Source organism: Embiotoca jacksoni, unplaced genomic scaffold (assembly GCF_022577435.1).
Source record: "Embiotoca jacksoni isolate LCO1_2020_lvr unplaced genomic scaffold, fEmbJac1.0.p SCAF_2, whole genome shotgun sequence".
Taxonomy (NCBI): Eukaryota; Metazoa; Chordata; class Actinopteri; family Embiotocidae; genus Embiotoca; species Embiotoca jacksoni.
In genome coordinates, this window is record NW_027185340.1 from 24419867 (window position 1) to 24430418 (window position 10552).

Here is a 10552-nt window from a genome sequence, read left to right on the forward strand (position 1 = left end):
AGGCAGCGTGATGTTGAAACGCTGCCGGGCTCCCTCCAGAATCTGCTCGCCCGTCACTCCCTGGTCACCCGTGTACACCGCAAAGGACACGGCGGGGTATCTGGCATGAGGAGGGACAAATTCAAGTCAGCGTCTGTGATTTATATACGTCATCTGCTGCCGGTTTTTTGGAGGTTCCCAGCAACAGACGAAAGAAAATTGTGGATTCATCTTTTGTCAGCTGTGGAACAAACGACCTGCTAGATATCAGGGAAGCTGCATACATGCATGTGTATGTGTATATATATATATGTATATACATATATACATACACATATATATATATACATGTGTATATATATATATATATATATATATATGTATGTATATACATACATATATATATATATATATATACATATACATATATATACGTATACGGTCATATATATGTATATATATGTATATACACCTATACATACACATTTATGTGTATGCACACACACACATACACACACACACAGACACACATACAGTGTGTGTGTGTGTGTCAGTAAACTGGATCCTTCCTCACTGTGACTGACTCCCTCCTGAATGTCAAAGATAGTTTACCGGTCCATGAGGGCCCTCACGGAGCACCAGAGGACCCGCTCCCCGCCTCCTCCAGCGTTACAGTACGGGTGGAAGAACGCCACCGCCGGGCCGCCGTCCTGAGCCCGGCGGGCCTTGCGGCGGCCCCGCAGCCACATGCGGAGCCCCAGCAGGAGCAGCAGCAGGGCGACGGTCAGGAGCAGGCTGAGGTAGGCACAGGGCGCCATCAGGGACCACAGCAGCCTGAGGGGAGGGACGGGGGGGACGGTGGGGGGGACGGAAGACAGAGAGAGGAGAAGACACTGCAAAGTCGGCGGACAACCAAGACTGCGACCGTTACAGTCAGAGAACCGTTGTTACGGTCAGAGGATCGTTACGGTCAGAGGTTCGTCGTTACGGTCAGAGGATCGTCATTACAGTCAGAGGATCGTTACGGTCAGAGGTTCGTCGTTACGGTCAGAGGATCGTTACGGTCAGAGGTTCGTCGTTACGGTCAGAGGATCGTCATTACAGTCAGAGGATCGTTACGGTCAGAGGTTCGTCGTTACGGTCAGAGGTTCGTCGTTACGGTCAGAGGATCGTCATTACAGTCAGAGGATCGTTACGGTCAGAGGTTCGTCGTTACGGTCAGAGGTTCGTCGTTACGGTCAGAGGATCGTTACGGTCAGAGGTTCGTCGTTACGGTCAGAGGATCGTTACGGTCAGAGGTTCGTCGTTACGGTCAGAGGATCGTCATTACAGTCAGAGGATCGTTACGGTCAGAGGTTCGTCGTTACGGTCAGAGGATCGTCATTACAGTCAGAGGATCGTTACGGTCAGAGGTTCGTCGTTACGGTCAGAGGTTCGTCGTTACGGTCAGAGGATCGTTACGGTCAGAGGTTCGTCGTTACGGTCAGAGGATCGTTACGGTCAGAGGTTCGTCGTTACAGTCAGAGGTTCGTCGTTACGGTCAGAGGATCGTTACGGTCAGAGGATCGTTACGGTCAGAGGTTCGTCGTTACAGTCAGAGGATCGTTACGGTCAGAGGATTGTTACGGTCAGAGGTTCGTCGTTACAGTCAGAGGATCGTTACGGTCAGAGGTTCGTTACGGTCAGAGGTTCGTCGTTACGGTCAGAGGATCGTTACGGTCAGAGGATCGTTACGGTCAGAGGATCGTCGTTACAGTCAGAGGATCGTTACGGTCAGAGGTTCGTTACGGTCAGAGGTTCGTCGTTACGGTCAGAGGATCGTTACGGTCAGAGGATCGTTACGGTCAGAGGTTCGTTACGGTCAGAGGTTCGTCGTTACGGTCAGAGGTTCGTTACGGTCAGAGGTTCGTCGTTACAGTCAGAGGATCGTTACGGTCAGAGGTTCGTTACGGTCAGAGGTTCGTCGTTACGGTCAGAGGATCGTTACGGTCAGAGGATCGTCGTTACAGTCAGAGGATCGTTACGGTCAGAGGTTCCTTACGGTCAGAGGTTCGTCGTTACGGTCAGAGGATCGTTACGGTCAGAGGTTCGTCGTTACAGTCAGAGGATCGTTACGGTCAGAGGTTCGTTACGGTCAGAGGTTCGTCGTTACGGTCAGAGGATCGTTACGGTCAGAGGTTCGTCGTTACGGTCAGATGTTCGTCGTTACGGTCAGAGGATCGTTACGGTCAGAGGTTCGTCGTTACAGTCAGAGGATCGTTACGGTCAGAGGTTCGTCGTTACGGTCAGGGGATCGTTACGGTCAGAGGATCGTTACGGTCAGAGGTTCGTCGTTACAGTCAGAGGATCGTTACGGTCAGAGGTTCGTCGTTACGGTCAGGGGATCGTTACGGTCAGAGGATCGTTACGGTCAGAGGTTCGTCGTTACAGTCAGAGGATCGTTACGGTCAGAGGTTTGTCGTTACGGTCAGAGGATCGTTACGGTCAGAGGTTTGTCGTTACAGTCAGAGGATCGTTACGGTCAGAGGATCGTTACGGTCAGAGGTTCGTCGTTACGGTCAGGGGATCGTTACGGTCAGAGGTTCGTCGTTACAGTCAGAGGATCGTTACGGTCAGAGGATCGTTACGGTCAGAGGTTCGTCGTTACGGTCAGAGGATCGTTACGGTCAGAGGATCGTTACGGTCAGAGGTTCGTCGTTACAGTCAGAGGTTCGTTACGGTCAGAGGATCGTTACGGTCAGAGGTTTGTCGTTACAGTCAGAGGATCGTTACGGTCAGAGGTTCGTCGTTACGGTCAGAGGATCGTTACAGTCAGAGGATCGTTGTTACGGTCAGAGGATCGTTACGGTCAGAGGTTCGTCGTTACAGTCAGAGGATCGTTACGGTCAGAGGATCGTTGTTACGGTCAGAGGATCGTTACGGTCAGAGGTTCGTTACGGTCAGAGGTTCGTCGTTACGGTCAGAGGATCGTTACGGTCAGAGGTTTGTCGTTACAGTCAGAGGATCGTTACGGTCAGAGGTTCGTCGTTACGGTCAGAGGATCGTTACGGTCAGAGGTTCGTCGTTACAGTCAGAGGATTGTTACGGTCAGAGGACCGTTACGGTCAGAGGATCGTCGTTACGGTCAGAGGATCGTTACGGTCAGAGGTTCGTCGTTACGGTCAGAGGTTCGTCGTTACGGTCAGAGGTTCGTTGCGGTCAGAGGATCGTTACGGTCAGAGGTTCGTCGTTACGGTCAGAGGATCGTTACGGTCAGAGGTTCGTCGTTACAGTCAGAGGTTCGTTACGGTCAGAGGATCGTTACGGTCAGAGGTTCGTCGTTACGGTCAGAGGTTCGTCGTTACGGTCAGAGGTTCGTTGCGGTCAGAGATTCGTCGTTACGGTCAGAGGATCGTTACGGTCAGAGGTTCGTCGTTACGGTCAGAGGATCGTTACGGTCAGAGGTTCGTCGTTACAGTCAGGGGATCGTTACGGTCAGAAGATCGTTACGGTCAGAGGATCGTTACGGTCAGAGGTTCGTCGTTACAGTCAGGGGATCGTTACGGTCAGAAGATCGTTACGGTCAGAGGATCGTTACGGTCAGAGGTTCGTCGTTACAGTCAGGGGATCGTTACGGTCAGAAGATCGTTACGGTCAGAGGATCGTTACGGTCAGAGGTTCGTCGTTACAGTCAGAGGATCGTTACGGTCAGAGGTTCGTCGTTACGGTCAGAGGATCGTTACAGTCAGAGGATCGTCGTTACGGTCAGAGGATTGTTACGGTCAGAGGACCGTTACGGTCAGAGGATCGTCGTTACGGTCAAAGGATCGTTACGGTCAGAGGATCGTTGTTACGGTCAGAGGATCGTTGTTACGGTCAGAGGATCGTTGCGGTCGGAGGATCGTCGTTACGGTCAGAGGATCGTTACGGTCAGAGGATCGTTGTTACGGTCAGAGGATCGTTACGGTCAGAGGATCGTCGTTACGGTCAGAGGACCATTACGGTCAGAGGATCGTCGTTACGGTCAGAGGATCGTTACGGTCAGAGGATCGTTGTTACAGTCAGAGGATCGTTACGGTCAAAGGATCGTTACGGTCAGAGGATCGTTGTTACAGTCAGAGGATCGTTACGGTCAAAGGATCGTTACGGTCAGAGGATCGTTGTTACAGTCAGAGGATCGTTGTTACAGTCAGAGGATCGTTACGGTCAGAGGATCATCGTTACGGTCAGAGGATCGTTGTTACGGTCAGAGGATCGTTACGGTCAGAGGATCGTTATGGTCAGAGGATCGTTGTTACAGTCAGAGGATCGTTGTTACGGTCAGAGGATCGTCGTTACGGTCAGAGGATCGTCGTTACGGTCAGAGGATTGTCGTTACGGTCAGAGGTTCGTCGTTACGGTCAGAGGATCGTCGTTACAGTCAGAGGATCGTTACGGTCAGAGGATCGTTACGGTCAGAGGATCGTTACGGTCAGAGGATCGTTGTTACAGTCAGAGGATCGTTGTTACGGTCAGAGGATCGTCGTTACGGTCAGAGGATTGTCGTTACGGTCAGAGGTTCGTCGTTACGGTCAGAGGATCGTCGTTACAGTCAGAGGATCGTCGCTACAGTCAGAGGATCGTTACGGTCATAGGATCGTTGTTACGGTCAGAGGATCGTTACGGTCAGAGGATCGTTACAGTCAGATGATCGTTGTTACAGTCAGAGGATCGTTGTTACGGTCAGAGGATCGTTACGGTCAGAGGATCGTCGTTACGGTTCATTATCGTTCATCCGTTACTGCCGTTAACTACTTCGTTAGCCAGAGAGATGCTAGTTCGGCTAAAGTTAGCTGTCCGCTCGTGACTCTGATGAATATGTGCGTGACACTCATCTTTTATACAACTTCATCACGAACATGTGAGAACCGTGAAAGGCTGAGTTGACACTAACCTCATTAAATCACAGAAGCACAGGGAGAGTTGGTGCTCGTGCCCTTCCATCTTGACAACACAACTCTTGACGTGACACCACAGGAAGTTGCTATCAGCTGACCGAGCTTGCCGCTCTGTGATTGGCTCAGGTGTTTGTTTACCCACACGTCATCGACATCTGACTTTTATTTAATTATTTAATACAATGCAAAATGATAGCAAACACATAAATGATCATATTTAGTTGACGTTCTGTACGATGTTTGTTTTCACCTTTTAATCTTTTGTAATCAGTGAAATTAAAATAAAATAAATACTCATAATATTCTAAAAGAAAAAATTCTATAAGCTACATGAAATAATAAACAAACAAAAAAAAACACACTATTAACTTAGAAAGAAAATAAATGAGTGTGCTTTTATTTTTATATTCATTTATTGATTAAACACGTTTTCCAGAGAAATATATAGGCTACTGCATATATTAGTTAAAAATATATATATGTTTCAAACGTATCTTAATTATTGGTAATAAAACAAGCTGGAAGTTAAAAACATAGTAAGTAATGACAACAGTAATAATCTCTCCACCTAAAGGTCTTGATTCTTTTTGTCTTTCTTGCTATACACAGTAATATTTAATTGTTTTGTTGACATTGTACACCTGTAAACTAAAGTTGGTAATGTTGGTGTGATTGTCACAGTGGATGATGCCTCGGAAAGCTTTTTAATCTTTTTATATATATTTTTTTTTAAGAATCATCAGACCTCCAGCAAACCCTGTTTGTTTAGTAGCTTATAAAAACATTTGAAGCAATGGGTCAATTTTAGCAAAAAAGGACATTTACAACAAAGTCTTATCCAGGCGCAGGTCATGGTAATTGATTCAAATTATTGCAATAAATTATGTGTATGAACAGATTCTTCTTTGGCAGTGATTTACTCCCATACCACATCCTTATTGTTTCAGGTGCTCTTATATGACTTCTGATACTGCAGAACAGTCAGGTTTCTGTGTGTTTGTATCCAAAGCTGGACTTATGGCTCTCCACTTTGAATATTCTTATTATTATTCTTCTATAACACCTTTGTGGCTGAAATGACTTACAAACGAAGGGCAGAAAAAAAGGCAGTGTTATACAGCTGTAATCCCTTCAGCGTGCTCTGGATCTTCCCCGGGGTCTCCTGCCATTTAGGCGTGCCCGGAAAAAATCCAGAGGGAGGCGCCCGGGAGGCATCCTGATCAGATGCCCGAACCACCTCAGCTGACTGCAGATGAACATGCAAATATTTACAGAGTGATTAACCCGACAACAGCTCAGTCTTTATCGTCTTTTTCTTGCAGTGTCATCTAAAAAGGTGTGACTCAGCATCTGTTAACACAGTAAAGCTGCTGCTTTCTGTGTTTTTTTACCAAAATATTGTACTTACTGTGCTGACTTTATGTCATACTTTCACTTTACTACATTTCAGAGGCAAATCTTTGTACATTTCACTGCACTTCATTTGTCAGACATATAGTCTGTAGTTTCTAGTTCATTTGCAAATTTAGATTTTATATGAAAACATGATCGGTGTGTAAAATATGACGCACAGAACAGAACCACAGCCGTAAACTACATAAAAATAAACATATGATCCGAGATCTGCTGCAGACGAAGGACTTTTAACTATATTTGGTTGTTTGTTCTGCATCTGAAGGAGGCGATAACCTGGCTCCACGCCTGGGACTGTTGGTGTCGGTTGGTGTCAACTGGGAGCTGTGCTGGGAACCATTACGTCTCTGAAGGAAGTCATTGAGGCAGAAAGCGGGCGGTGGAGTTTGAAACCGTGTATCTGTGAAAGTACAGGCTACAGTTATTACTGAGTTGTTATTATTCTTAAAGTTTTAGATTTAACTTGATTCAGTGCTTCTTTTAAAATAAACATTCGGTTGCACTGATGTTCCTGACCTTTTACTTTTCCTTATCTTGGGAAGGCCATCTTTTTGAGGCTTTGTCAACGATCCCACCACCACCACCCCACGCCCCACCCCCAGACTGAATTCAGATTTTTGTTTTGGTCCAGCAACGACTACAAGCAAAGCTGTTTTGGAGCTCATACACCAGCCGGCACAGCAAGTAGACGAATGTAAGTACAGACAGATCAACTTGTTTAAACTGTTATTTGCATGGTAGTAAATTGTGCTTTCCCTTCAAACAGTTAGCAGTAGCTTCAGGATGAACATGAAGTCTCAGTGTTACCTGACTGGATGAGTTTCAGCAGGGGGGTTTTGTTTAGAGTTCGTGGAGGTTTACAGGGGAAACTCTCAGTGATTCTGTCTGTCAGCAGGGTGGAGGTGTCAGGCAGCAGAGGAGTGGGTGGGGCTGCCCTCGTGCCCGGGCTGTCAGCTTCCTGCCTGCTGCATCCCCTCACACCTGCATTGCCCTGATGCAGAGGCATCAGTGCGCCTGCTGTGGAGAACAACAGTGAAGCAGTGGCTGAAAGGTAATGGCCACCATCCCTGTGTTTATCCACCGAGTTGTGATATTTCACTCTACGTGTAGAATCAGAAAATTCCAGACTTTTGCTCCTCCCAGAGGTGGTATGAACAGTTTGGTGCCTCCCTGCAGGGCCCCCTGGTGTGTGGAGGCCAGCATCTACAATTTGTTTACATGTGAAACAATTTTAAGAATCAACCACAACTGAAGTGTGCATCACACAAATGTGGGTCTCAAAATGACTGGCAACTTACAAACTATATATATGTGTGTGTGAAATATATACGCTGGGGAGGTTTTATGAATATAAAAACTATCTGGATTAAAAAAAACAACAACAACAATTGTGTTTGCAGTTTGATGTATCTTGTCAACAGTTCTGCAGATTTGTTTATCATCATTGTTAATCTAATGGGAAAATGCTCTTTTGGACTGCAGGTGATTTTTAAATTGCAATACTGTGAGTTACCACTAGGCACATTTGGCAGCAAGGTTAGCGAAGATAGCTGCGAGTAGACGGTTAGAAAACTGCAGAACTGCCTGCTATTTAAACCAGCGTTTCATTTCTGCATGTGTTAAAGACAAAAGATTGGAGCTGTATGTGTGGAGGACTCTGAGTTGTTTAATAGGCTGACAGAGCTGATGTGGAACAAAAGTATTTTGTCCTTCAGGAATGAGTTAAATAATTGTAATCCTTTTCAAATAAATGACTCTTTACATGCACCACCTTTATATTCAGATTTAGTTGACTGAAATAAACAGCTCGTGGCGCTAATTCTCCATTCAGTTGCATTGAGCTATTGCAGAAAAAGAGAACATGATGAGATAACGTCACTGGGCTCTGCAGGTCTCTAAAGTACAGTTCATGATGGTTGCATCATGTCCCTGAATGCTGGTTCACTGTCATGACTTAAAAGAACACTTAGATGAAACGGAGTCATCATCGATGATATTCATTCAACCTGTGCTGCTTTACAAAGAAAGGTCTATTACAGAGGAGGAACAGAAGCTGCTCTAAGTTGGGACACTCGTCGCACTTCCTCTTACCTTTATTGCCAACACTTGATTTTTTTTTAAACAGCAGACATGGCTGCAGCAAATGCAATGATTAAAACACTCTAGTTTAATCTAGATGAAATAAAAACCAGCTCATGTCTGTAACTGACATCACAATCATCAAAATCATGTGCAATTCTTGGGTTTGTGTTAGAGGTTAGTGACTGATTTACCTTCCACTTGGCCTACTGAGTGAAGGATTCAAAACACAATCAATGACTCAGCAGGTTTGATTGTAACTGTCAGATAGCTAACGGGGGACATTAGTGCATATATGGGTGCAAATGTTTCATAACTCGGTCTCCTCTGTATCCACACATGCACACATATGAACACATAAATCACTTGACTCGGTAAAATGTTTCCTTATTCTGTACTTTTTAGTTACATAACTTTATAAGAAACAGAACTAGTATCGTGGGAATTTTTCTTAGATATTTTTTACATTTTATTTTATTAACCCTCACATGCCTGGGTCACACACTACTATACCTCTGTCTTTATATAAGCCATCAATTATCGTAATGCTTGTAACCTTTTCAGAGTGCAGTATTGATTATAACAAACACACCAGCCCCATGACCCTGTTCAGCATTAAGTCAGTGGGGATAATGAATGGATGAATTGTTTACAATTGCGTATAGATTTAAAAAAATAGTTTTTTGTAAATGGATAAATGTTTCTCACTGAAGAGTAATATATTTCATGACATACTGTATCTGCACACAGACATTGAGTGTGGATGGACAGGTGAGGCCTCTCCAGTGTTTTGGTGGTTGTTCTTCCAGCTGAAGCATAAAAGCAGGTCTGATTCTGAACAAACAAAAACTTTTAAAGCCTTCATCAGCTTTTCAGAAGCCGTGGTGCCTCTTTCTTTATTTCCTGCCCTGGCAGCTGAAGGTCAATGTTCTCCAGCAGAGTTTGTGAGATCTTCTGGTTTCCTAGCTACTCGCTATATGTGTTTTAAAAATGTTTTGCCATTTAAATTCTTTCTCATCGTCATCAGCAGCCTCAGGTAGGCCTCATCTTCATCCAGCACTGTTGTCATCAAAACCTCTGCTATCAAAGAAAATGCTGTTCTGCATTAAACCTGTAACCAGCTGCAGCTCCATCATGTTTCTGTGACAACAAGCTGTGCACTGCCATCATGTGATCCAGTTACACCATTGCCCTCTATAATCAACCTAAGAGTCGGGCCATCAAAGAGTTACCAGGTAAATCTGAGGGTTCATGAGATGATTAATGAGAGAGGAAAGAAGAAAAAACTTTTGAAATATATATATATATATATTTTGTATCTTGCCACATGTTAAAAAGGTTATAAACCACTGAGGTAAAGAGTCTGTCTCAACACCAACATTGGTGGTACCTCAGGGAAATGCGGGACACATTTAGCTTAGACTACCTAAAGTGGTATAAGGTTATTCTATTTTGGATAATGACGGTAGTTCAAATGAGGTCATGTGATAAGTTTAAGAGGGGAAGTGATTCTTAGTGGAACTTCTAACAACTGAGACAATGGGACAAAACTAGAAAAAACTAATTCTTGTCTTGTCACATGTCAGAAAGGTCAGAAACCTCTGATTTATTCTTGAACAATCTGTTGTATTTTATGATCTGATGGTGTTTTAATTTTAATGTTTGTGTCAATCTGAAAATGAACTTGTAGCTGAAGCTGTCAAATAAATATGATGGAGTAAAACGTACAATATATAGTGAAGCGGAAGTTGGAAATAGCAGAAAATGTGCAGTCCTCGATTGGATTTTGTTTCGATCACTTTTCTTGTAAGACTGATGGATTGATCTTTTCAGAAATATATAATGCATTTATAAATCTGCATCCATCAGACATTAGTGTACCTGAAGGTCGAGGAGCAGGAGGACCTTTCACCCTCGGAGGAAATGTTTTGGGAGGCAGAGGCCTACGAAGGAGCCAGATGTGGTCCGAGGACATGATGCAGCTGGATATGAAAGAACAGCTGGGTTTATTGATGACACAACCTTTTATGAGACTCCAAAGCTTGTATGTCCTCCGGTGTCATACATGTCACATCGTATGTCCAGCCTTCTACTTAATGTTAGTATATCCTGGATGTCATTTGCAGTGTATAAATAAACCAGTACTTTACAAATATAATATAACA

The 10552-nt window shown here is 44.6% G+C and overlaps 1 protein-coding gene and 1 long non-coding RNA gene across 2 annotated transcripts in view; both read right to left on the reverse strand.

Annotated features, from left to right (window-relative positions):
• Positions 1-4959, reverse strand: part of LOC138201557 (GDP-Man:Man(3)GlcNAc(2)-PP-Dol alpha-1,2-mannosyltransferase-like) — a 9457-nt gene extending 4498 nt beyond the window's left edge. The window contains exons 1-3 of the mRNA XM_069155162.1: positions 4892-4959; positions 592-813; positions 1-100 (exon numbers count right to left, since the gene is read on the reverse strand). The exon at positions 1-100 is cut by the window's left edge and continues 103 nt beyond it. Coding sequence (XP_069011263.1) covers positions 1-100; positions 592-813; positions 4892-4941 — 372 coding nt within the window. The 5' untranslated portion in view covers positions 4942-4959. The remainder of the gene's footprint in view (positions 101-591; positions 814-4891) is intronic.
• A 379-nt stretch (positions 4960-5338) lies between these two features.
• Positions 5339-10332, reverse strand: LOC138200793 (uncharacterized). Its single transcript, XR_011178428.1, has 3 exons — positions 10269-10332; positions 7116-7325; positions 5339-6708 (listed from the first exon to the last, which is right to left on the reverse strand). It is a non-coding gene; the product is annotated as an uncharacterized lncRNA (long non-coding RNA).
• Between the last annotated feature and the right edge of the window lie 220 nt (positions 10333-10552).